The sequence below is a fragment of the Myotis lucifugus genome, unplaced genomic scaffold (genome assembly GCF_000147115.1).
Source record: "Myotis lucifugus unplaced genomic scaffold, Myoluc2.0 scaffold_113, whole genome shotgun sequence".
In the NCBI taxonomy this organism is placed as follows: domain Eukaryota; kingdom Metazoa; phylum Chordata; class Mammalia; order Chiroptera; family Vespertilionidae; genus Myotis; species Myotis lucifugus.
Genome location: NW_005871161.1, coordinates 1,305,474 through 1,332,979, shown reverse-complemented (window position 1 = coordinate 1,332,979; position 27,506 = coordinate 1,305,474). Strand labels below are relative to the sequence as shown.

General features: G+C 51.5%; 1 protein-coding gene across 1 annotated transcript in view; it reads right to left on the bottom strand.

Moving 5' to 3' along the window:
* ASAP1 (ArfGAP with SH3 domain, ankyrin repeat and PH domain 1) overlaps nt 1-27,506 on the bottom strand; it is a 162,384-nt gene that overhangs the window by 4,218 nt on the left and 130,660 nt on the right. Inside the window, 14 exon segments of the mRNA XM_014459676.1 lie at nt 1,643-1,701; nt 3,399-3,468; nt 4,395-4,565; nt 11,023-11,251; nt 13,275-13,382; nt 14,551-14,618; nt 14,746-14,861; nt 15,849-15,934; nt 16,163-16,349; nt 17,852-17,943; nt 20,010-20,143; nt 22,269-22,432; nt 24,942-24,990; nt 26,145-26,232. Coding sequence (XP_014315162.1) covers nt 1,643-1,701; nt 3,399-3,468; nt 4,395-4,565; nt 11,023-11,251; nt 13,275-13,382; nt 14,551-14,618; nt 14,746-14,861; nt 15,849-15,934; nt 16,163-16,349; nt 17,852-17,943; nt 20,010-20,143; nt 22,269-22,432; nt 24,942-24,990; nt 26,145-26,232 — 1,621 coding nt within the window.

Below are 27,506 nucleotides of genomic sequence, written 5' to 3'. Positions count from 1 at the left end.
GGGTGCATTTCTAAGTCAGTTCCTCCTCTTCCCTTTGGCGCTGGGCTGCGTGCCCACCACAGCCTGGGACGGGTGCCCGGGGACCACGCCCACAGCTCCTGGCACAGCTCTGTCCCGGAGAACTCAGCACCGAGGACACGTCTCCGAGTCCAGCTCCACCACTTACTTTCCAGCTGTGTGACCTTGGACACTCACACAACCTCTCTGTGCCTCGCCTTGCTGCCTGCTAACACATGAGTTACTCTAAGCAGGAACTGGCCGACAGGAGCTGGCAGCTCTCAGCATCCCACTAGAGCAGTGGTTCTCAACCTTCTGGCCCTTTAAATACAGTTCCTCAGGTTGTGGTGACCCCCAACCATAAAATTATTTCCGTTGTTACTTCATAACTGTAATGTTGCTACTGCTATGAATTGTAATGTAAATATCTGATATGCAGGATGGTCTTAGGCGACCCCTGTGAAAGGGTCGTTTGACTGCCAAAGGGGTCGCGACCCACAGGTTGAGAACCGCTGCACTACAGCATCTTCTTACTGTCAGCCACGTTTCCCGGAGCCAGGATTCGCGTTTTCACTCGTTTGTAGCCCTGGCTCCTGGCGCAGGGGCCAGTCACACAGGGCTCAGCAAGAAAACAGCAGACTAAGCATGTGAGTGAGTCAACTAAAAAGCTGTCACCCTAAGAATCCAACTCAGTGAGAGAGACAGTTGTAAAATTAAAAAATAAATAAATAAAGGAAGAAAAACCCAGAGCAGCGATGGAGCCGGGCCAGGCACCCTGATCCTAGAAATCCATCCCAGAGCAGGGATGGAGCCGGGCACCCTGATCCTAGAAATCCACCTCGGAACAGGGATCTGGGCCGGGCACCCTGATCCTAGGAATCCATCCCAGAGCAGGGATCTGGGCCGGGCACCCTGATCCTAGGAATCCATCCCAGAGCAGGGATCTGGGCCGGGCACCCTGATCCTAGGAATCCATCCCAGAGCAGGGATCTGGGCCGGGCACCCTGATCCTAGGAATCCATCCCAGAGCAGGGATCTGGGCCAGGCCGGGCACCCTGATCCTAGAAATCCATCCCAGAGCAGGGATCTGGGCCAGGCACCCTGATCCTAGAAATATATCCCAGAGCAGGGATGGAGCCGGGCACCCTGATCCTAGAAATCCACCCCAGAGCAGGGATGGAGCCGGGCACCGAGATGTCTGTGCTACAATGTTCAGCACGGCACTGTTTATGGTGAAGAAAACCCCCAAACTACGTGACCACTAAGTACCAGAGACTGCTTAACATACCCTGGCACCAGGCAGTGGAATACTAGGCAGCCAGGAAAAGTGACCCGTTAGGCAAATGTGTTTTATGCACGATGTGAAACGTTTCTGATTTATCAAGCAACAACCATCAGTTTAAACGGAAACGTATGGAAAGCACAGAAAAGCGAGTAAAAGGATGGGCCCACCAGCTTGTCTCGGTTGCTTGCATTTTCGGGTGGTTTTTATGTTCTCCCTTTTGCTTACCTGTATTTGTCAAATCTCCTAGAATGAACAGGTATCACTTTTGTAATAAGAAATGTATAATGATATTTCACGCAGAGCTGCAAAGGAGTGCAGTGAGAAAAGAGACAGTCTCTCCTCAGACACGAGAGGCCTTACCTTTCTGAGGTAGTTTAGGCAGAACTCTCGGGCCAAGGGCAGACTTCGCGGAACCGGTGCTAATTAATAAAAAAAATCAGTTAGGACCTAAAAGTGTCATAATATCGGTGGTGACGGGTTACTCAAGGAAATCAGAGGCGGTGCTGAACCATCTAAGAACCCTTGCCAGATCTCTTTAGCAAAAGGATACGGTCTAGTTTCCATCAGTCAGCGTTTGCCCGGCTGGGCGGGTGTTTCTGAATGATTCCGACTAACTCCTCCTCCTCCCAGCCTTTTCCCAGGGCACCGGCCGTGGAAGCAGCTGGTCCTATCCCCGGTGTGGCACAGAGGTACCCCCGCCGGCCCCACTGTCAGAGGAGGAGACCGCCGTGACTGGCAGAGGCCCCGAGCGAGGCTGGTGGGTGATGGACATGGAAATCCAGACCCAGCTCTGCTGGACTCAGAGCCCTCACATCCTCCTAGGTGACCTCCCTCCCCTGGGCTTGGCGCCTCTGGGAGCCCGTGCAAATGAGCAGGAAAGGCCCAGGTCCCTGCGATAGGAGGCTGCCGGTGTCATGTGAGGGGTCAAATGTTAACCCACGGCCTTTAAGTGCCGGCGGACAGGGGCATCTATTCATTGGAACCGCTGCTTCCGTTTAAGACGGGGCCGCAGCCACGGAGCGCCAGGGCCCAGAGTGATAGCAGCCAAGCGCCGTCGTCCCTCCAAGAGCTGCTTTAACCTCCTGCTCCTCCCGCTCTGCCCGCGGATGTCCTCAGAACTGGCTTTTCCCTCCTACCCCAACTGCCTTTACGAGAACAGGGAAAGCCAAGCCAACAGACAAAAACCGGGGCTCAGAGAGACGACGTGCGTGTGCACCTCCTATGCTGGCCCTCGGTCCCCAGGGCGCGCGTGCCTCCTGTGCTGGCCCTTGGTCCCCGGGGCTGCTCGCTCTAGGCCACCTGAGGTCCCACCCGCCTCGGGCAGGGTCCCACTGTCGTTGCGATAAAGCCACCAGGAGCTGGAAATGGCGAACGCCACGTTTGGGCAGTGATTTCCTCAGGTCCTGCAGGCAGGGCGGGCGCCAGGGAAGGGACCCGGGGCGGGGAGTGCGCAGAGCCAGGGTCTGCGTCCAGCGCTGAGGCCGCCGGTCGCCAGTGACCCTCATCTATGAAAGTGCGCCCGTGCTAAGCGGCTCACCTCCCAGGTTGTCAAGACAAAAACAGTGGCATTAAAGAAATGCAGGCTTGTGTTTTAAACCTTGGCTACACTCTGCAAAGCTGTGCCCACACACACCAGGTGACTTTCTCCCTGATTTTGGGTCTGGAAGTGGCCCTGTGTCCTCATCTCAGCCCGGGCCTCTAGCGGAGCCCTCGAGTTGGGACTGGGTAGTGCTGCCCACAGACGATGCTCCAAAGCACCTAGATTCATACATAGCCCTAAGCCCGAGGACCTCTGCTGTCGGTTCAGCGGAGGACTACCTTTCATCCCCACGCCTGCAAAATGGAGCCCAGAGGGAAAGTACCAGAACAAAAGGACTTCAGGTGGAAAACTGGAAATAAAATCTCATTCTGGCAGACTGACTCAGGGATGTGAGGGCCGTCCCACCTGGAGCTGGATGGAGGACGGCTGTCCACTCCCAGCCCGGCCGGCCGCGAAGGGCCAGGCTGTCGCCGTGACCAGCACGGCTGCGGGCCACGTGGAGGAGACCGGCACCAACGCCCACCTCTGTGATTCTGCCCCCACAACCACACGCCCAGCAGGACAGAGCTGGCTTACCTCGCCTGGTGAGACAGCCCCTCAAACTTGTTTGTGGTCTTACTTGATGAGGATGGACCCATATCGTTACCTACAGGGAAAAGAAAATGCGAAGCGTCGCAGCCTCCGACAGAGAAATGGAATATGGGGATGTGGGTTTGGCAGACAAGCACCCCTGAGGTTCCAGAAGGGACTGGAAAGACTGACCCCAAGTCCACCTGCTCTCCGTGGCCACCACCGCGCCCCGATGGTAACAGAACCATGGCAACGACCGGTCACTGAGCACTTACTGTGAGCAAGGCTCTGTGCTCAGTGCCTCACAGTGATCTCTTCATGGGACACACAATACAACCCACCACCGTCCTTCTTACAGAGGAAGAAACACACGCAAAGTAGTCAAGCCCCAGGTCAAGGAGCTGGTGAGGGTCAGCGCTGGGACACGAGGCCGAGCAGCCCACATGCAGGGTCTGCACTAAACCACCACAACCTGTCACTCTTGCCCCCGAACCACAGGGCAGGGAGGGGCTGGCAGAGGGCGGGCTGGGCCTCCCGGACAGAATGTTCTCTGGCCACTTGAGGTGACCTCCATCCTCCAAAGACACTGTGTGTTCATGTCTCTGTCACTCAGCCCTCTCTTCCCCCTCCCTGCTCATCTGCCCGCCACCCCCCCAACACGTCCCCTCCCTGGAGCACCTGCCCTCCCGCCCCCTCCAACACCTGTCCCCTCCCTGCAGCACCTGCCCACCCCCCAACACCTGTCCCCTCCCACTCGCGGTAAATTCTTATGCAACCTTCAAAGCCCATCTCCAAAGCGGGTTTCGGAGCACTCTTCCCCAGCCACTGCGCTCGCTCCCTGCTTCCTTGGCGCCGTGCCCACGGCTCACAGGAGTGGTGATGGTGCGCACGCTGGAGCTGGACAGGCCGGCTTAGAGTTCCAGCCGTGCCGCTGGCCAGCGGGTCTGAGGGGGCTACATGGCCTTTTCTGCGAACCTCAGCTCCCCGACTCCGGTGACTTACCCCAGGTGACTGCGCCTTTGTTGGAGGGCCCGTGAGGTAGTGGGCTGGGAGGGTCCGACAGCGTTCGCTTGTGTCCAGGTGGTGGTGGAGGGGGCCGCTTCTTGGACAGGGTGGAGGTGCCGCCGGAGGTCTGCATGCCGAGGGGGAGCGTGGAAGGTGGGCCAGTGGGACCTGGAAAGGCACCGAACGGGCAGGAAGGTCAGTCCGGGTCTCATCGAGCAGCCGGTGTGTGCAGTCACTTCACACATCGGCGGCGGCACGACAAGGGGAGGGACCAAAGCGCAGGCTGGAGGTGGCCGCGCCCGTCAACCCAGTGATGCCCAAACAGGGTTTCTAAAAGTTGCTGGTGAGAAACAGTGACAGCAAAGGGGAGGCGAGTGTGTGTCTTTAAGAAACAGGAGACCAGTGAGCATGACATGCCAATGCGTTGAGATCACTTAGGTACAACGGGAAAAAACCACGCGCTTTGAACAATAAGTCACTGGAATCGGCGGAACCTACTGAGGAGGAGGCACCGCCAGGGAAATCAATGAGCCAGAGCAGAACAGGCTGCCGCCTCGAGGGCCGCAGGCTGAGGCACGAGGCCACAGAATAGGACTCTTCTCTCCGCCACAGCCTTTCCTTTAAGTCCGTAAACTTTGCCCAAGTTTTCTTTTTTAATATATTTTTACTGATTTTAGAGAGAGGGGAGAAGGAGAGAGAGAGTAACATCAATCTGCTGCCTCCTGCCTGCCCCCTACCAGGGATCGAGCCGGCAATGCAGGCATGTGCTCTGACTGGGAGCGGAACCGCCACCCTCAGGTCCACGGGAGGGTGCTCAACCCAACTGAACCACACTGGCAAGGCCCGAGTTGTTGTTAATGACTTGTATAAGTAATGGAGGATGCTGAAGTAAAAAGAATTACTCGGAAGAAAAAAGAAATCCAAAACCTCTTTTTCCCTCCAATTCTGATGATTGTTCTGGACCTCATAAACCACCTATTATATTAGAAACTCAATAGGTTACATACATTAGACAATAGGTTACATACATTAGACATTGGTTTCTATAGATTTAAAAAAAGACTCAAGTTTCTTCAGAGACAAAGACAGGCTAGCACACACACACACACACACACACACACACACACACCATTACTGCAAAAATGTTGACTTTTTTGAACTGATGTTTTAAGAAAGAAAAAAAAGTGTGTTGTTAGTTTTGTTTCTGGAAAGTGGCACTGAAGTGCTGGTGGGTGCCAGCAGTACCTGCCGGGCACTGGACACACGTCTCTCTGTGACTGTCACCAGGTGGACATTTTAACTGTTCATGAATAACTGCTCCCACAAACGTTAAAATTAAAAGTCAATAAAAAAGGAGAGAAACGAAGAAAAGCGGAGAACACGGCCACACCACATGTGAACACAGGACGGGAGGTACCTGGCGATCCAGACAGGCTCCCAAAGAGCTTTCTACATTCTGCGTGTCAAAGGGAAGCTCAGTCACTGCCGGCCTCCGCCTGGTGACCCAAGTGCTGGCGTTTCCCATGATCAATTACTGATCCGTACCGACATCAACTTAAACCATTTTCTCAGTCGGTAACTGTGGTTTCTCGCTTGGCCTTTGGGATTCAGTGGCCCTCTATGTACTTTATTCTCTCAATCCGGTGATGCCCTCCATCTCGAAGCCTGCCGTTACCCCAGATCAACCACTTATGGCCCCGGTCAGGGCAATCTCAGAACCACTTTATCTTTGAAGCAGAGTCACTGTTACTGCACCCCTGCACTTGTCTGAAGCTTTTAGTTTTCCAAAGTGTCCGTACAGGCCACTCCCCTTGCTTTTCATAAAGGCCCCGTAAAGTATGTGGGTGGGGAATTACGGCCCCCGCTGTGCAGCCAGGAAAGTGGGGACCTGGAGACTTTAGAGTGACAGGCACACGGGGCGAGCTGGGACCACACCCAAGGCCTCTGGGACAGGGAGGCACTCACCCCCTCCCGCAATGCTGCAGTTCCCCAAAGCCAGGGCAGCAGCGAATGCTGTGAGGAAGTGTAACTTCCTCCTGGAAGTAAATGGGGACTGGATAATGGACAAGTTCATCTCTATCGCCACCTAGGGACGCGCCGGGGCACTGCATCCAAAAGGTCATTCAATGGGTTCCAAACCAGGCAAAGCGCTAAGGGAGTGATGTGTGAGCAACGCTGTGTGTGCAGGCGATTTCAGGGGCCATCAGGCCAGGGTTGTCCCATAACCACAAACCGAGCAAAACCGAGCCTCTGGGATCATCATTTCAAAGGGAAGAGACTGGTGTTCCACATGCCATGTCAGCCTTTCTTCCCATCAGCTACGGCGTCTGTGATGACGGCTTTGTTTACGTGCTGATGGCCTGTCTCCCTCGCCAGGCCACAGGTTCTGGTGTACAGTAGGTTGGATCTAGTAATTTAACGCTGAACTAATAGATGAATAGTTTGAATTCAACCTCCCCCAATAAGGCTCCATCTTTAAAAGCCAGGAAATCTATGAAGTCATTCAACTACACCCACACATAGATGTCTTAAAAAATTCATTCCTAGAATCCCAACCAACATGCCTGTCAAACCTCCCCCAACATGCCTGTCAAACCTCCCCCTCCATTCCTGAGCCCGCAGCCAGGAGCCTCACCGCGCCACCTGGAACCCACCTTCCTGCCACATTATCATCTGGGACCGCGGCTCGGAGCGGAGGACAGCCAGTCCCTGCAGGGAATCAGCTGAGGGACTCTGGCCGGCTCAGCGCCACCGCAGCCTCCAGCTTCTCCTCCTGGGAGGCAGCAGTCCCTTCTGTGGGAGCATCCTCCCCGGTCAGGTCGGCTCAAAGGTCATCTTAGGACACCTGTTACCCAGCCCTCTGCCCAGAGCCATTGCTTTTATCTCTGAACTTCCACGAGGACCAACATCACTAGCTTCTCAGCCTGCTTTTCCTGCTGTCAGCTTCCTGAGGGCAAGATCCACAGGCCTTCTCCCACTGCCCGCACGTGCCCGCACGTTCTGGGCGAAGGCGGGTCTGTGGTGGAAGCAGATGGATTCCTTTCCAGAGTCCTCATACCTCTGGCTGTTGGTCAAACAGAAAACCCAGGTCTCCCATGTGGGGAGACCAACTGAAATATAACTTGTTCAAAGGAAAACAAGACCCAGAAGAGGGCTTACAACTTTCCCTGACTCTCTCTGTGTAACTTCAGAATTCTAACACGCCACCTGTGCGTGAATGACACAGGTTGCATCTGTACAGCTGTGGACAGTGCGAATGACAATTTTCCCACTTTCCCATGGTTTTCACAGGATAGAGCTGAAGAGTAGAAACTTTGTTACTTTAAAGGGTAAAGACAATGGGTTCATTCAGAGAGGAACTGCGCGTGGGAAGGAAGGCGCCAAGATGGGGAAACAGAGGCACCTCGAGGTGGAGTGTGCGGACACACGGACCCGGCGCAGACCGACCAGGACTCCACCCGGCAGGGGGCCCTAGGCCAGCAGCACGGCGTCCGCGGAGCCCTGCCACCGCCAGGCTGAGCTGAATGCCTCCTTCCTCCTCACCAGTGTCCACACCTGTCCCAGCTCAGCTGCAGTTTGGCCGCCGCTGTGAGAGGCTTGGAATCGTACACCGGGAGGAAGAGGCAGGTCCATAGCTTACAGTTACTGAAAAACACGGTGAAGCTGTAGCACTGGTGTCTGTTTTCAAGGGCCTGCTCTGGGGGACAGTCTCACGGTGCTCGCCACCTTCCAGGGTCTAGGGGCCCCCAGAGCCGCAGCCCAGCAATCCCAGCAGGAGCCCCCCAGCAGCCCGGGCTCTGCTCTCCTAGAGCCTTTCTCCTGGATGGTCTGTGTCCCTGGGTTCCGATGGCAAGTCCACCAGGAGGGCAGAGGAGACGGACCGTCTTCCCCGACACGCAGAGGGAGAATCTAGGAGCTCTGGTCGGACAACTCCTAAGGCCCATTTTAATTCTCTGTCCCATCCCAGCCATCGAGTGACCTCAAGTCCCTTAACCTTCCCAGGGCTGTCGCTGTGCAATGGGCTGTGGACTGGCCTAACCTTTCAGCACCCTCTTGCTCTCAGATATCCTGGTCCTATGACCTGATTTTAGCTGAAAGATGAAAGACGCAGTGATCCTGGCGAGCCTGGGAATGGCTATCTAGTCCAGCGGTTCTCAACGTGTGGGTTGCGACCCCTTTGGGGGTCGAACGACCCTTTCACAGGGGTCGCCTAAGACCATCGGAAAACACATATATAATTACATATTGTTTACAGTAGGAAAATTACAGTTATGAAGTAGCAATGAAAATAATTTTATGGTTGGGGGTCACCACCACGTGAGGAACTGTATTAAAGGGTCGCGGCATTAGGAAGGTTGAGAACCACTGCTCTTTCTAGTCCTCAGGAGCGCACAGTGGGGCGGGAGCTGCACTTAAATCACGGCTCTGACCTCATCCCGCTGGGCCTCCTACCGCAGAGGGGGAGCCGCCAGCGCGCCTGTCTAGGCTCCCGGACGGCGTACGGGCCCTGAATCGACGAGTCTTCCGCTGCTGACAGCTCTGCCCGAGCACAAGGAGGCTTTGCTTGGAGGTAATGAAGTCAAACTTCCTTGCATTTTGATGAGGCAGCTGGAGTTTCCGGAAAATATTCCTGAGCTGGATTCAGAATGATTCCACTTTCCCCCTCAGTCCGACGATTGGGGGACTTTAACTTTAGTGTCCGTCTCCGCCTCCCCCGAGCTGGCGCCCTTCAGAGCCTGCCTCACTCTCAGGGCAGGGACTTCTGCCAGCAGAGGCCTCGGCGGGACGTGCCACGGAAGGTGGGCAGCCCGAGCGACCCAGGCAGGACACCCTCGCTTTCAGGTAAACGTGTCTATCGGTTCAACAGAATGAAATGGGGAAAAGTAAGGGCCACAAGCCAGGGGGAGCCACCTCCGCACCGAGCACCAGCCGATCTGCAACAACGTCCTCTACGAACTCGCTCTGCACCTGACCGCTTCCCAAGTGCACGGCACGTGAGCCTGGCGAGAGGCGGGACGCAGCTCATGCTGCGGGTCCCTTCAGCTTCCCGAGAAGGCCACTCCCCTGCTGGGGAGTTTCACATGATGCCCGCACAGCCCAGGGCTAAGGCCCAATCTATCGTCAGTGGTTTACAGAGGACGTGGACGCCTGACTTAGGTACGTGCCAGCAAACGTGGGGAACAGTAAGAAACACTGCTGGTGAAACTTCTGGCTCACACGTGCTGTCACGGTCACGGTCACTGGTTATCTTCGATGAGAACTATTCACACCAAAGCCTCTGTTTAACTTTTCTCTGTTACTTTATGATCTATGAGGCCATTCGGGGTCTGTAAGAACACAGCTCCCATTTATAGCACTATCTCAATGGAGAATAAGCTCTGAAAAAACACTGTTTTGAATAAAGCTCACATTTCCCAGAAAATAGCCCCAGTGTGATTGCAATAGGCCCGCATTGTGTGCGGAGAGGCCTGGAAGCGCGTGAGCCGCTGCGCTGTGCAGGGGGAGCCCTGGCTGAGAACAAACCCCAGGCTCCGGCCCGGGGCCTCTCGACTTCCCCGGCTGCGGGACCCTTTGATGTGGGCATTTCTGGGCCTCATCCGTCCCCGTCCCTGTCGGGGAACACGCCGACTTCCTGGCAGGATGGTCTCTGTGGACCCAGGGGCGCAGGACAAGCACTTGTTGCTGGAGGACAGAGCGGTGGCCCCAGCATTAGCCCCTCGGGGGCATCCGACACGCCTGCCCAATCACCTCCTCTGGGGAGGATTCTGCCGCACGGCCTGCCTCGTCCCAGAGACAGGAGGGTGGGCTCAGGCCACACAGGGCCTGGTCAGCATCCGCACAGCCGAGACCGGAGGTCACTTACTCAGCATCTCTGAACCTCTGTCCCTCTAGTCCCCACGATGCCAGCCACTGTCGCACACCCTCACTGTGAACAGGAAATGAGAAAGACTGGGACTAGGGCAGGGGTGGGCAAACTTTTTGACTCGAGGGCCACAATGGGTTCTTAAATTGGACCGGAGGGCCGGAACAAAAGCATGGATGGAGTGTTTGTGGGAACTAATATAAATTCAAAGTAAACATCATTACATAAAAGGGTACGGTCTTTTTTTTTTTTTAGTTTTATTCATTTCAAACGGGCCGGATCTGGCCCGCGGGCCGTAGTGTGCCCACGGCTGGTCTAGGGCCTCCAGGGCTCCACCTGTAACTAATGCTGCTGCCACACTATCTTCAGAAGAGAGGCGGGCTGGTCTAGAGGAAAGCACTTTTACATAACAAGAATCCTTACGAAAGAGGAAAGAGCCCAGGTCTTGGACACTATGTGGACCTTGGATTGAATCTCAACTCTACTACTTACCAGCTACATGACCTTGACAAGCCACTCTTACCTCCCTAAGCCTCAGTTTCCATATCTGCAAAATGGGCACGAAGAGCACACCCCAGACAGGACTGCCGTGAGGTTCACACAGAATGTGTGAGGCGTGCCCACAACACCGCCTACCTGGCTGCTGGTGCTGGCACCCCACTCCAGACTCTGCCACCCACGTGCGCCTGGCAACTCTCCCTCCAGGCTGCGTGACTCCTAGCTCTGAGGACGGAGCCACGAGGCCCTTCTCAAAGCCCGTACCTTTGCCGGCATTTCGAGGAGGCAATGGAGGTGCCTCCGAGGTGGGTGACGTGGGGGAGTCTGTGCTCGTGGAGGTGAAGATCTGGTTGGTGAAGGCGCTGTAGGAGAGCCGCTGCTTGTCCCGCGGGGTGCCGAATCCCGGCTGCGCCAGCTTGTCCTGTGGGGAGATGCTGGAGGAGTGGCAGAAGCTCTGGGGGCGCGGCGAGCGCTCCTTCTTGATGGGGCTCGGCTGGAGGGAGAGAACAGTGCAGAGGGTGAGACAACCATCCGGACGCCACTGCGGGCGGGCTCCAGGGGGAACCTGGGCACCCACAACCCTGGCCCCAGAGGACCACACAGGACAGGGAAGGACGCAGACCTTACACTTCCGATCCTTGTGTCACCACTGCCAGGGTCATGTTAGGGGGACACTGGTTAGGGGTCAGCAGTGGCCAGAAGCATAAGGTCCCAGTTAGGATTAACCTTTAATCTGCAAGTCCCTCCGGGTGCAGGCCCCGGCCACCAGCATATGAACAGATTCCCACCCGCCTACAAGTGGCCACGTTAAACGCTCCTTTGTGGTGAGCCATTTGAAGCCGAGATTCTCAATCCTACCTCTCTTCTCACTTGCATCAGCGCAGAAGTAACCTCATCCACACCCCTGGCTTTGACTGACCCCAATGCCGACTCAGACCTGCAGGCCCCATCCCACCTCCTGGATTCAAAACCATTTTCATGCCTGTGAGGTGCCCTGGGTCTGTATCCTGGTGACAGTTTTAGCATCCACTGCTTTCCGAGTCAGGACCCTCCGTGCCTGCCAGTCACCGGCTGTGCATGGAGAGCTCAGGGACACCCCTGGGACTGTGTGCACAGGACCCTTCAGCTCCCACAGGAGCAATGGCCCCTGAACAGCCCGATTCCGTTTCTTTCAATCCGTTTTCCACACAGACGCAGGGCAGGTAGGAAACACGCCCTTCCCACAAGAAATCTCTGTTGGCTCCTCACTGCTACTGGTTGTTAATTTGAAAAATTCACTGGCTTTATCCAAAGCCGAAAGGTCAAACGTGGCCCACAGAGCCTCCCTGATCTGGGCGGCCTGGCCCTGCGGCGGCCTCCTGCCTCTCTCCGCCCAGCCAATGTGCAGGTCGCCTCACACACTGTGCTTCTAACCTTTCCTCAGATGTCCGGGCTCCAGCATGACCCCGGGGCCTTTGCACATGCTGCTCTTCCTTCCTGGAAGAATGCATTCCTCCTCCTCTGCCCTGCAAGCTCCTCCCTACCTTAGGAGCCCATCTCCACTGTCCGTCCTTGACGGGTCTTCACTGCTGTGTCCTCCGAGCACTCCTCAGCAACCCCCAATTCCCATTATTAGGGTTTCCACTGTCGCCTCTAAATGTCTCCTCTAAAGTGGGAGCACCTCAGGGCACCTTTGTCCGGTCAGCTCTGGCCATTCCTCACATCCTGCCTGGGAAGAAGCATCGCCCCCACACGCCCAGTGAAAGGTGCGCGGCCAGCCTCAGAGCTCGCTGAGAACGACCTCTGGGAGCCGAGACCGCCTCCACCAGCTGACACTGCAGACGAGTTGCAAAATGTCCGTGTGTCAGTTTTCTCCTCTGCAGCAGGGACAAGAGCACAGTGGGCGTTCCTAAGAACAACCTGGGGGGACACGGGCGACATGCCTACCGCTGCCCAGTCCACGTGCAAGTGCTCGATAAACAACAACTTATTCTTTACTCGTCAGCCGTTTTGAGGGCTAATTTTATGTGTCAACTTGGCTAAGCCCTGGTGCCCAGGTGTTTGGTCAAACAGCAGCCTAGGAGTTGCTGGGAGGGTGTTCTTCAGTGTGGTTAACATTTAGATGTGGAGTGAAGGGGATACCCTCCATAATGGGGTGGGCCTCAGCCGGTGAGCTGAAGGGCTTAGGAGAAAAGACTGAGGTCCCCCCCACCCTGCCCCCCGAGGCTCCAGAGGCCTTCGGACTCAAGATTGCCAGGATTCCCAACCTGCCCATACATTTTGGACTTGTCAGCCCTCAGGCGCGTGTGAGCCAACCCCCTAAAATAGATTCCATGCTTTCTCTCCAGGGATACGCGTCCCATCGGCTCCGTTTCTCTGGAGATCCCTGACTGATGCAGCTGCTACGTGGGACCCAAAGGAGTACCCGGTCTGAGCCAAGAGAACGGCCCTGGTGCATCAGGTCCTAAGACCAAGCGACCTCCTTCAGAGAAACGGGGGAGACGCACTCAGAGCCCCAGAGGCCGACTCACACTCACCTTGTCGTCCAGGTCGTCGTCGCTCTCATCCATCTCCTCCTGCCGCAGGTTCCATTCGTATTCCACGTGGACGTGTGGGTTGAACTTTCCGGACTTAGCCTGGGAAAGCTGAAAGGAACAGCGGGCGCAGCCATTGTCATTCAAACGCCAAACACCCCAACATTATAGCGGCACTGAGCAAACCCCACCTGTTCCCGGGTCCCAGTTAACCACCAGCAGCGGCTTTGGAAGCAACCCCCTGGCCGTCCACGCTGGACCAGCAGACAGCTCAGAGAAACCGCCAGGAATTCCAGGCACGGTCTATTTTAGTTTGATAATGTGACTTCTCTCCAGAATGTAAAGCTTTTTAAAATATTATTAAAATGAGTCTCAAAACGGCAAATTCTTGGCTGGAAGGCAAAATCACAGTCAGGGAAGTGCGAGGGGTGGGTCTTTCAAGTCAGACAGTCCCAGTTCAATCCATGTCCCCTGTTCTTACTCACACACGGGGCGGGACACCCAGACCTCCTCGGAGGAGTCTCGGAGGAATAGAAAAGCGCCACAGGGGCCTGGAGCTCGGGAAGGTAACCTACCTTTCCTATCTCAACCTTCCCCAGGTTATGAGCACCGTGTTCCGCTGCGGCCTGGAGCTGTGAGCAGGGACCAGTGGGAGCGGAAAAGGTGAGTGCATGCAGGGACACGAGGGGGAGAGCAGCGCGCTTAACATTTAAAGACCATTGTACTCTGCCCTTGGCTTGCCCGACTATTTGGCTCCCCAGATAGGTCTTCCTGACCGGGAGCCACAGAGAAAGCCGGATGACCTCGACCCGTAAGCCCGGGTGGTAACACCGCCTCTCACCCGCCTCCCAGCTCCTCATCACAGCTGCCCTCCGAGGACAGGCGGGTGACACGTTTATTGTGTTTTCAAATGCAGCCACAGTGCTTGTCGGAATTTCTTTAGCCAAAATTAAAAAAAAAATTGCTTCTTTTATCTCCAGTTCCAGTTTCAGACAATGCCACTTCAGGGCAGCTGATGTCTATTTAGCTTGCTTACCACATTTTTTTCTTTTACTTTTTAAACTATATTTTTATTGATTTCAGAGAGGAAGGGAGAGGGAGAGAGAGCTAGAAACATCAATGATGAGAGAGAATCATTGATCGCTGCCTCCTGCACACCCCCTACTGGGGATTGAGCTTACAACCAGGGCACGTGCCCTTGACTGGAATTGAACCTGGGACCCTTCGGTCTGCAGGCCGACGCTCTATCCACTGAGCCACACCAGCCAGGGCTGCTTACCAGATCTTCGCATTGGGTGGCTTTCAGTCTCTTCGCTATGTCGAGGGCAGTCTCTCCAGCCTGGTTCACTGAAATGGAAGAGACATGTGCATGATTAGGACAGACCTCGAAAAGGCAGAGACCATGATCAGATTACGGGCAGCAGGCAAGCTCAGGTCCAGCCACGGCTGCTGAGCCCCACGCGCGTGTGCTCACCCACGTCCACGGTGGGCTTGCTCCGCAGCAGCAGCTTCAGGCACTCGGGCTTGTCGAACATGCTGCAGTAGTGCAGGGCCGTGTTCCCCTGGGCCGTCTGCTTGTCCAGGTTCCCACTGAAAAACCAGAGCAGCGGGAAAAACGGCTGCCTCTCCAACCCAGCACTACGGGCGAACCACTTACGTCTGGGCTAACAACGGAGTCAAATTTCAGACCCGTCTATTATAAACTTAGGAGGTTTCTAACATTTCACCCAAATTTACAAGCAACACAGGACGCCAGTGGTCAGCACTGACTGAGTGTACTACGAGACAGACACTGCCTCTTAGCTTTTCACCTATCTTAGCTCATGTAACCTTCACAAGATGCTACTACAGAGAGGACCCAGTGTGTGCGTTTGAGATTACCAAGACACGGATGATGGAGCAAGGATGTGAACGCAGGCAACGTGTGTTCTTCACCAATGCTCTTGACCACTGCACCTCTAAGGGGCCTGGGCACTGATACAGCTTAGCTTGGGTCACTTGTGGGTTCAAACGCCCTCACGGTTTTGCTCACGCTCTTTTGCATGAGCTTCGGTTCCTCCTCAAAATCTGTGGCTTACAGATCTACCCCAGGAAGAATCCAGCAAGTCCAAAGCTCCTGTGCTGACTATTATACTCCTATTAGCACGTCCCAAGTCTGAATCAGCGACCGAGTCAGCCACACACACTGTCTTACAATGAACATCCTGTGGACCTGCCCTGTTAAGTCTTTTCTTTCCCAACCTCCCAAGCGCAGAGGTTTTGGACCCAGAGACAGGATTTTACAATTTCGTAGACCAGGGGTTGGAGAACCATAGCTGCAGGCCTTCTCTGGCCCTCCATTTGTTTTTGTAAATAAAGTTTTATTGGAACACACCCACGCCCACTCATTTGCATACTGCCTTCGCTGCTTTCATAACTGCAATGGCAGTGTTGAATGCGACAGAGACCTCATGGCCTGCAAAGCCTAAAGTAGTATCTGGCTCTTTAAGAAGGGTGTGCTGATTACTGATGGCGGCTGCTAACAGGACTGGTCTGTGCTAACTTACAAGGCCCATTCAGAGCAAACAGAAACCATACCAGTTTTGGACAAGGAAGTCAACCAAATGGAGAGATGTCTGGTCTGCAGTCCGGACTGCAAGATGAAGGGCGGTCTCCCCGAGCTCCTGCGAAGGACAGGCAAGTATAAACAGGCGGTCGCATGTCCTACTTTGTCTAGGTAGTTTCCTTCACGTCGTTACCCCAAAGTAATTATTAATAGCCCCCCTCCCCTCTCAGATTGTCCTGATTCAGGCGGGGCACTTGGTGTGTTACAGCCTCATTATAATAACGAGCCATCTTTGAAACGGACTGTCCATGTTCCTCTCGACCCGATGATGTCAGCGCAGCCTCACCTGCCCGGGCTCCAGCAGTGGCTCCATGAGCTCCACGCCTTCCGCGTAGACCTGGACGAGTGCAAGTAAGTCCCGGGACCTCACGGCCTCCAGCAATTCGTTCAGTTTAGCTGACGGAGATGAACAGGTCTTCCGCGAAAACCGATGGTCCACATACTTCGCCGTGATATACTCCTTCCGTGCCGTCCTAAACAGAGCATGAGACGAAGCCTTATCATTTTCCAGGGCTGAGAAAGGGTTACATCTTTGCAGACCAACACTTCTTTCTGAGAAGAGTTATTTTAATTAAGAGACTTCATTATTAGACCTACTGGGAGATCTGATGATGTCAGAGTGGAAGAACCGTGCTCCTTGGACGTGCCCCATAATAGTTTTGTGAACTTGGTGCCTGAACAACCACCCAGAAGGGGCTGGTCTAACCTTTAGGCAGGCGTCTGCTTCACAAAACCTTCGCTGATCGCGAGAAGAAAGAATGTTATCTTTCTTCCTAGTCACCCACAGTATTAAACAAATTTCAAGTGCAAAGTCAATGTAAAAATTTTTGAATAGGTTTAAAGATCCACTTGACTCAAAACTAAAAATGATACCAGAAGGTGTGTATGGAGGAGTCTCACAGTCACACCACCCAGAGCAAGCACGTAAGTTTGCTGTGTATTTTCCCGGGTTTCGTCAAGCAAACACAATGTCAAGTAAGCGTATGTTTATGTATTCGTCGTTGTCCAAATCCATTTGGTGCCTGAGTCCAGACAGGAAATTGTGAGAGTTCAAAAGTGAAGGATAGATCAGCAGATATGCCCGCGATTCAGTTCCTGAGTTTGGATGGCATGTCTGCGACCAGAGGGATTCGCGCACTCATTCCCACGCCTCCTCCTCCCTCCCCAAGCCAGGCAGCCAGACATGAGGTACGTAGTCAGATGCCTATAGAACAGTGATGGCGAACCTATGACACGAGTGTCAGAGGTGACACGTGAACTTATTTTTTTGGTTGATTTTTCTTTGTTAAATGGCATTTAAATATATAAAATAAATATCAAAAATATAAATCTTCGTTTTACTATGGTTGCAAATATCAAAAAAATTCTATATGTGACACGGCACCAGAGTTAAGTTAGGGTTTTTCAAAATGCTGACACGCCGAGCTCAGAAGGTTCGCCATCACTGCTCTAGAAGGACACTCGCTTTGTCCCTCATGACACAACAGGAATGACCCCCAGAAGTGGGGCTGCTGAGTCACAGGTAAACACACTTCTGATGGTGACAAATACAGCGAGCTCGCTCCTCACAGGCAGCGTGCCACCTGGATCCCCACCAGCAGCGCCGGGGACCCTGGGATGGCTGCTTCCCCAGACTTGCCGCGGGGATGTCACAAATCTGGACCTTTGCCAACCTGACAGGCGTCTCTCACTGCTGTTGTGTCTCCTATTTATCACAACAGGCGCGATTTAGAGAATCGTCCTCATGAAGCTTTACCCTCCAAGCAGACACCACTCCCGAGGGGGAGGTGATGCTGAAAATAACCCGTGAGTTCCAGAAGCATGTTGCAAAATACGTTTCTTTGCTCTGCTTTTTCCTCATAATGGGGTTTCCTCTTGGGGAAGGGGGGGGTACTATAACCACGAAGATGTTTTTGGGGAGCGTTGAAAAAACAATGATAGATGGTAAAGAATTCAGTATGTTAGAAGTACTTACATGTCACTCATTGGGGTAGGTTTTGGTGAGGGGCTGGGTAAATTTGCTTCCATAATATCATTGAAACTATTGTTCCCAATAGTCTTGGCTAGCTGTAACATAAACACAACACAGCAAACTCGTTACTACCGGTTTAAAAGTTCCCTATTATTGCTGAATATGTACCTTCCTTCACTTGACTCAGGCTACAAGCCATCCATCCATCTCAGTGGTTCTCAACCTTCTTAATGCCACCACCCTTCAATACAGTTCCTCATGTTGTGGTGACCCCCAACCATAAAATTATTTTCGCTGCTAGTTCATAACTGTAATGTTGCTACTGTTATGAATCGTCATGTAAATATCTGATATGCAGGATGTATTTTCATTGTTACAAATTGAACATAATTAAAGCATAGCTATTAATCACAAAAACAATATGTAATTATATATGTGTTTTCCGATGGTCTTAGGCGACCCCTGTGAAAGGGTTGTTCGACCCCCAAAGGGGTCGTGACCCACAGGTTGAGAACCACTGATCCATCTGGTCAACAAGCATTTGCTGAGCACTTACTACGTGCCTCACTTCTGGTTGAGGGGTTTACTCTAATTGGACAGAAAAGAATTTAGAATTCCTTTATATTTGGGATACAAATTAAGATGTTGCCCTGGCCGGTGGTGCTCAGTGGTTGGAGTGTCAGCCCACGAACCGAAGGGTTGCGGGTTTGATTCCCAGTCAAGGGCTCATACCTGGGTTGCAAGTTCGTTCCCTGCCCGCCCCCCCCTGCCCCGTCAGGACATGAGTGGGAGGCAATCAATTGATGTCTCTCTTTCTCTTCCTCCCTCTTTCCTCCCTTCCACTCTAACTGAAGGCAAGGGAAAAATATCCTCAGGTGAAGATTAAAACAACAAAAAAAAGATGCGGCAGGCAACTAATGAAGAAGCTCCACGCTTCTGGGTTCAAGAACCTTAAAAAAATTTTATTCTGAAGGTCCTTTGGTCGTTCAGATAATGAGAGAATCAATATAAAGTGTAAGAACGTTCATACAGCCGTCTCTGGGGAGAGGCTTGAGCTCATCACGTGGCGAGTGTTTAGCATGTGGACTCTTCCTGTTCCCAGCTATCACCCTGGGCTTCATTAATCGAGTCAAGGAGATGGGGCGATGCCGTTTCCGCACTAAAGGAGGAAGTTTCAGGTGTTGGCCCCGAGCCTCTCCCCTCCAGTCCTGAGTGACTGGGGAGCCGGTATCAGAATACTTCCTAAGTTCCCTGCTTCCTAAATCGAGGGGCTCCTACACCCAAGACAGACCCCATTGCTTACAGGGTGCTGACGACACGGCTGCCGGCTGGGGGACTGACTCTGGGGTGCTGTGCACCGGACAAGCTCCTGAGGAGCTGGGCTTTCGGGGGTGGGGCCCAGGCTCGCTCAGGGTTTGCTCAGGGCCTTGGGTCTGAGACGGAGCCTATTTCACGTCACGCGCTTTCATTGTTAAAGACCAGTTAGTATAAATCCCAGGCCACCAGGTTCAAATTTTGCAAGACAGGACTTCTGACCACAGGCATTCTGGGAGATGCCCAGGGGGCCTTCCCGACCGGATCTATGTACTGGGGGGACCCGATAAGGCTCCAAATTTGGGGGAATCATGATGGGAAGGGTAGGTGATAAGCTCACACCTGCATAGTCCTTCCCTTACTACCTAACGAAGTCAAGGCGTAGGAGTGACTGGTTTTAGGACAGGAGCTAACAGGCTACTCCCAATTCACGAGTACTTTTAGAAACAAACAGTAAAACTCTTAGGTCATTGTTTCGTATAACATGTGTCCCTAGGTAAAGCGAATGTGGGAGTTCAGCGCTTACCTCCCTTTGTGCTTTATAGTGAGTCATGTAAGACTAATTCTGAAAGAAAAAACAGCTTTGAAAAAGCCCACCCAGGAAAGAGAGCCAGTAGCTGAACTAAGTATGGAAATGCCTGACTTACCAGCTCTTCGCACAGGAAACGGCAACAGTCAACATTACATACCACAAAATTCACATCTTAAATATCGATGCAAATTGAACAACATTCAGGAAGTAGAAGTCTATGTACTCACCAGAAACAGAAACCTCAAAGCAATATGCTAAATACATTCACGACAATAAACGTATAAAGTTTTCTTCCAAAGACAGGCCACTACTCACCAAGAGTTCAGAAGTTCCCAGTTTGTCTAGTTCCAAAGACTGAATGCGGGAAACATGGACCCCCATTTCCCTGTGGATTCCAGAACATTCTATGCAGGTCAGAATACCCAAGTTGGTTGAAAGCCAGGTGGGTTCTGTGGAGAGGATTGTGAAGACAGTGAACAAACAAAGTACCTAATTGTAGTGTGCCAACTACAGAGGATGCTAAAACAACAGCGGTAAAACGTGAAAGAATTATGGGGGGAGATTTAAATGGAAGAAATAGATGCTTGCATTTGGCCGAGGGCCTATGATAAAAACCAATAGCTTGTTAGAGAGCAAAAAGTGTAATAAAACACGTTTTTAAAAAATTTCCTTTCAATACTGGATTGAAAACCACATGTTCTTTATTCTTGTGAAGCGTGGGAAAGACTTCCATGAGACTCAGGACACACCTGAAGGCCTGGTGGGGGCGCTCCCTCCGCACCAGCACCTCCCCGACAGGGACGGCTGCAGACCTGCAGTCCAGCACAGGGACAGGCTCTGCAGCAAGCATGTCAAACTCACCACCCTCGGGCCGCAGGTGGCCCACAATGAATATTTTTGCGCCCAGCCAATATAACAGTATATAAGAAACATTTTAATGAAAATTTTATAACTTAATTTTTATAATATCCTGTTATACATCATTGGTAATAATGAACTACAATGTTCACTAATTACTGATTACTATAATCGTGTTGCATTCATTTCCCTTATACGCCTTACGCGCAGGCGCACCACTTCTCTCCACTAACACTAGCAGCGACTATTTTAGCAGCCAATGGCCAAGTCGTTAGTCTTGGACTGACTTGTTGGGTGTGCGCAACAGGAAATATTTCACTTTCAGAGAACAAGAGCATAGGTTTATTTGCATTACCCTTATTAATTTGTGCAGTTATTCAGTGTCTGGTAAGTTAATGTTCAAGAAAAATATTATTTTTATTAAAATGTTCTATTATTTTATGTTAACGATGACTCATTTATTTCACCCCTTTGTATTCAACATGTCTCTATCGAAATAAATCTATGTTCCTATGAAAATTGAAGCTTTTGTTTTTTTTGCGGCCAATTACACTTAGACTGTGTTTATTTGGCCCGTGTTAGCCTTGGAGTTGACATGCCTGCTCTACAGGCATCTTTAACCCCGAGTCACAACTCCCATGAGCCCATCATCTCAGTGACGGCCTGTCCACAAGTGCCTGTGGGTAAGAGCTTAGGCTCTCAGAGACCTTAGGCCTCTGTTTCTACAACCGAAAGGCTCCAGAACAGCAGGAACACATATTTCTATTACCCGAACCTGCAGGGTCCTTCCTGTGGGCCAGCTTCCTTTCCACGGGTCAGTACCCGGGCATCTACACTCCTCTGCCATGTCCTCCCCAGTGAGTGCCTACCCCACACATCACGGGAGTGGCAGGAAACGAGTCGTGTCTCCGAGGGGCCTATGCCATGTCGGACAGAGAAGCCCATTTTCACAGGTAAAACATCATGGGTTGAAATGTTTACGAGCTACAGGTTTGCACCCATGTTCTGACTCCTCCTAGATGTGTGACCTTAGGCAAGTCACTTGCCCTCTAAGCCCCCCATTTCCTCCTCTGTAAGATGGGGATAATATTAGCATCTTGCTCACAGAACTTCTGTGAAGATTCAATAAGATACTATAAGCAAAACAACTAGCAGGGTCCTTATGAAGCACTGAATAACAGTGAGCTACTGTCACCTTCTAGGTAACACAGATGCTATTTGGAAATAGAAGTTTCCAGGTGATACGGAGGTTGGGAGGCTTCACTAGGCAGGAAGAAAAGTGATGTACCACTTGTCAGCCCCATCTACACTATTTCACTAAGTCTTTGTAAGAACTGGGGTTTATGATCCCATTTTTAGGATGAGGAACCTGAAGGTCAGAATAGTAAAGGGACTCGGCGTGAGGCTGACCAGGTTGCGAGGGGCAGGCTGGCGATCCAAAGCCGGGATGATGGACTCCAGGTCCAGTGCTCCCCCATGCTGCCCTTGGTGCCATTTAACTGGACCTCACTAGGAAAGGTAGCATTCTGGCTGGGGACCATGCAGGGAGAGCAGGCGGGAGCTTTCTAGGTACAGCAAACAGCCCGGTCACTCACGCTGGGAACCCGTGTTGGGTGTGTCCGTAAGGAAGCAAGGGTTTTAGATTCCTGGCTCAGGCATCTTCCACAGGAAGAGAAAAGGCGTTTAACAAGCCAGCTCTGCTTTGGGGACACCGACCTGAGGAGCCGCAGTCGCAGCAGACGTCGTTGCCAGGCAGCCGCTGGACGTCCTCGATGATGGCTTTGGTCAGGTCTTCCAGGCTGTTCTCGCCCGCGCTCTGCTCTCCGCGGAAGGCCATGGTCAGGGCCTCCTCTTTGCTGTTTGTCAGCACTGATATCCACCTGTAGTCAGAACAGGGGAAGGAGACACTGTTTTCTCCTTACACTGCAGCCAATCTGGTTTCACCAAGGAACACCAAGAGACACCGCTCCCCGCTAACAATCAAGTAGGAAGAAAAGGAAAGGAATTAAACCTAAAGGAAAGAGAATGAAAGAATGGAAAGCAGCGAGTCAGAGAGAACGGCAGATGAGAGGACAGATGAGGGAGGCGGAGGTCTCTATCACCGAGGACCTGCAGGGACATCTGGACAGAACAGAGTGGACGTCAGAAGGAAGAGGACTCAGTGAGGGACCAGCCCAAGGTGAGGATGAGAAAGAACTGGTGATAGGAGGCAGGAAAGAGCTCAGCAAAAGGCATCAGTCCTCTGGAGGCCAACTCAGTGAGGCCCTTGACGTGGAAACAAACAGGATATTTCATTAGAAGTCGTGAAAATTTATGCTCAGGAGCTCTGGCCGCGTGGCTCAGGTGGTTAGAGCACCATCCCCATACACCACGGTTGTGGTTCGATCCCCGGTCAGGGCACATACAGGAATCAACCAATGAATGTGTAAATGGGTGGAACAGCCAATCAATGTTTCTCTCCCGCTGTCCCCCTCTCTAAAATAAATAAATAAAAATTAGAAAAAAAAAGAAAATTTATGCTATGAAAAAGGTATATTAATGTGGAAACATGCTGGCATTTTAATATAAAACAAAAAGTGAAGGCTATTAAATGACATATACAGTACGATCACAGTATGTCTTGAACAAAACACATTTGCCACCAACCTGTGCATATGATAACCTAAATGCCCAACAACAGGGGCTGATTAAGGCCTGAGATAACCCAGCTACTGAAATTTAATTTTTTCTAATTTTTAATGACTTTGGGGAAATGCTCACAATATAACATTTTGTGAAATAAACAGGAAAAACTGTTGCACGATATAACCCCAAATTTAAATGCATGTATGGATTATATATTTTTGTTTGGGGGAAAAATGGCTAGAAAGAAATTCATAAAATGTTAATACCGCTTGTCCCCGAGTGACCTTCTGTAGGAAAATGGAGAGATGGATTGCCTGGCTCTGTGCCTTCCTGTAATTTTCCATCTATAGGGAGCTTGTATCACTTTCATGGATGAGGAAAAAGAGCCAAATTTATTTTTTTTCAGAAGAAAAGAAAAAACATTTCCCAATCACAGTTTGTTCTCACCGACTGCGGAGTCAGGTAATATCTATTCTCAGCAGAGAATACAGAGGTCCAGAGCGGAGTCTGTATTTTTTTTGGTGTCTTGTAGGATCAAATGGATATGAAACAAAGGACTATCTACAAAAGGCTTTGAATTAGTCACAGAGACAGCAATGGGAGGGAAGGAAAGGACAAACCAAGCTACATGGAGTCCCTGAGGTGCAATTCATACCTTTGACTCTAGGTGGCGCTCACCTTAAGTTTGTTGTGAGAAATGCATTTGCACAGCTTTAGCTTTTCTACTGTGATGTGGAAAACTACACCTCAAAACCAACACTCTAGGGACGGGGTGTGTGTGGGGGGGATGTCACTTAATACCTTTTAAATTAAACTGCATATTTTCTATCGTTTCGTCTCAAGTTAAAAACTACAAATTGATTTGTTAAAAATAGTTTAAGAGACCGGACACCACATGTTCTCTTTGGCACTGAGCTTACTGAAGTTTTCACTGGCTGCAGGGTCTCCGTTTTGCTTTCCTTAAGCCTTCTGATGTCCTGCCTATTCATTATTACAAACACCTACTATGTGCCAAGTACTTAGAATTTTTTAAACGCAATCCTCCATCCCGCCTCCCAGGGCCTCCAACACCTCACACATGAGGAACGTGAAGCCCGGAGAGGCTAACCCATTTGCCCGGGTCCACAGTGGACTGGTGTCCGACTGGGACAAAAACCGCTTCTAATGGCTCCCTTTCTCAGAGTTCCTTCCATTATGCCATTTTTGCATCTTTATTCAAGAGCTCATGACAAGTAAGGAAATAAAGAAGTCTGTCATGAAAATCAGAAAATACGAATATAAAGGACAATGAATTCTCTGGAAGAACAATTCAAATTTGGTGCAATGGAATGGCTGCATTTCAAAAGGGTGGAGAATCAAAACAGCTATTTCTGACAATTAAAGAAAAAAAACCTTTAGATTATTTTAGAGTAACAGGCATAAAAAATGCAAGAAAAAGAAGAATGCATGATTGTATTTTAACACTTTCAAAAGGGCAGAGCCGGGACCAGGGGTCAGGCTGGCCCGCCTCGAACACGCAGCTGCTCTTTTTACTGCCCCTGCCTCCTTCCTCGGTGAGAAGTGATTTCTTTGTTCAGTTTTACTGGACACTTTCCTCCGTGTAACTTGGAGGCGAATGAAGAACAGAGAGAGCAGCGTGGGCTGGCCCAGAGGGGAGAAGCTAGCGTGGGGAACGGCCAGGGGCGGTGCTGAGTCATGACGGAGATCCTTACGCATGTGGTACAGGACGGAGGCGCGTGGTGCCATTAGCTCAAAACTACTTACGCTACGTAATCCTGCTCATCTTCTGCCTGGAAGTGATACGTCCTATTATCTAAAATACAAAAGAGAAAAGAACGTGAAACCTTAGAAATCAGAATACCTTCAGGTCTAAAACAAACAAACAAACAAAAACCCACAGTAAAAGTAGGGTTTTTAAATTATTTTGTTTTTACGCCACTTTGTTTTAGCAGTTACACAGTTCATGTTGTCAATGCTATTTTTCTAAAGTGCCCAGGAATGCAATAAAATAGCTGCCAATACCACGCCGATACCTGGCACTTAGGAAAAAGAAGTGGGAGGGGGATGGTCCTACCTGCTCGAGCGGGTTCCAGAGACAGCTGCAGAGTGCCAGCTGCCAAGGCAGTATTTTACTTTTCATTCTCAACTTGCCTTTTATTGTGTTTCTTTTTAAAAAGACTTTCCTTTTTGGAAATAGTTCCTAACTTGCAGGGCAGCTCTGACAGCAGGGCTCAGTCAAAAAGCTGCCCCGCTGGGCTGCTCTCTGCGAAGATCAGCTTCAAGAAAGAAGGCCTGACCTTGCTCGACGGTCACCTTCAGGCCGATGCCCAGGGAAGGAGGGAGTGGCCTAACTTTGATAGTCTGGGCAGGTGTATATAAGGGAAGCTCTTGCTTAAAATTCAGAATCCGCTAGAACGCTTCAACACAGTCAGGTCAAACTAACCTTCACTTAAGTAGCCAGCCACGCACTGTGTGGCCGCTCCAGGCTAGGCATTCACACCCCCGTCTCCTGGAGACGGTGTTTATGCCCGAGAACACGTTACGGGTAGTAGAGCCCAAGAGTCTCAACTGAATCTCTGCTTTAATGCTGTGTGACCTTGTATAAGTAACTGAACCTCTCTGAGCCTGTTTTCTGTCAAACAGGACACCAATGGGGCTTTTGTGAGGATTGGCAATAACATATATAAAGCACCCAGCACACACTGGATGTTCAGTAACTGCTCAATAACCTACAGGTTCTGAAATGGAGAGGTCTAGGCTTTCTGAAGTCATCTTACAAATCTAACTTCTCACTAATAACCCAAGAAACCTCTTGGTCATAAAATCAGAGGGGCTCCGAACTTGAATAGGTGCTACAGAATCCAGCTCAGGTGCCCTGCCAAGAGCCTCGCACGGACCAGTCCTTGGGAATGGAAATGGGCGACATCAGGATCCACAGTGACTGACCCGGAGAGAAGAGGGACTCACGTGAAATCAGGTCAAAAGACTTCTTGTCCTCGGCGTTCGGCTTCACCTGGCAGGTGAGAAGGTTCAGCTTGGCTGGCTGCCTGTTAGCCTGGAACAGAGAAAACGGAGTCGTTACCTGCTGCACCTTCCCCCCCGCCTGCCAGGCCAGTGCCCTGCGGGGCAAGCATGCGGTTTCAGGCAGCAAATTTGATAAAAGTCTTTCCCCCCCTTCAGTTTGTTGTTCCACTTATTTCTGCGTTCATTGGCTGATTCTTGCATGTACTCCGAGTGAGGAGTGAACCCGCAGCCTGGGCACACTGGGCCGATGCTCTAACCAACTGATACTTGGCCAGGGCCAAATGTGATAGTCTTATTCGGACAATCAGGATTCTGAATCTCATTAAAAAAGAAAAAATTTTTGGTGGTCTACTAAATGTCGGTTAGCTGTACATAAATACTATATTGGTGATTAATCAGAATGGAACCAGGAAAATCCACCTTTAAATGAGGAGTGGGCACGGCCCATGGAAATGTACCTTTCTGGACCCGATACACATCCAGGCCAAAGAGTCGGCACTTCTAATACCGCATCCTGCTGTGAAATGTAGTGGAGTACATCTCATTCATTCATTCATTCATTCACTCATTCATTCAGAATGGCCCCAGTCAACAATCACCCCAACCTGGTGTCCCAGATATCCACAAGTTTTGGTTGCAACGTGAAATGTACAGAACTTCTCTCAAGTACAAGGACAACTACCACCCTCGAGACACAGCTCAGTGAGCCCCCACATCTGAAGACAGAAAATGTAGCCAGGATTTCACATCACAGATTTATCAGCACATCTCTTGGTCACACGTATAATTTACACAGACCCTGTGGTGTGTGCACAGCCACGTTAATTCAGGCTTTGCCTACGTGGAGCCTTGCCACGAAATCATTCTGGTCAACACTCGTTCTTGACCTCCCGCCTGCATCTGTTCAAGGTCACACGCTGGCCAATGTAGCCTGTCTGCTTCCTGCAGGAGCTGACCACGGACTGAAGCGTCTGAGTGCCCGGGCTGGGTGTGACCAGAAGCCCACTGACACTCATGATTCTCAAAATCCCCACGCCAGCAACTTTTCCACCCAAGCACCCCAAGTTTTTAGAAATAACAGAGGGCGGGGAGGTAGGGAGACGTCACAATGTGACCAAGCGAAGCCCTGAACCACAGAGACGGCGTGTGTTTGAGACGATTTCAGTGACACGCTTCAGTTCTCAGTCTCAGCGATGAGCAACGGACACTTCACCTCCCGTCCACCTTCTTGTGCTCTCTGGACAGTTTTCGAGATCTTCCTTCTCTGGGGTTTCAATGAGATTCGACACAGAAAACAAGCCCCTT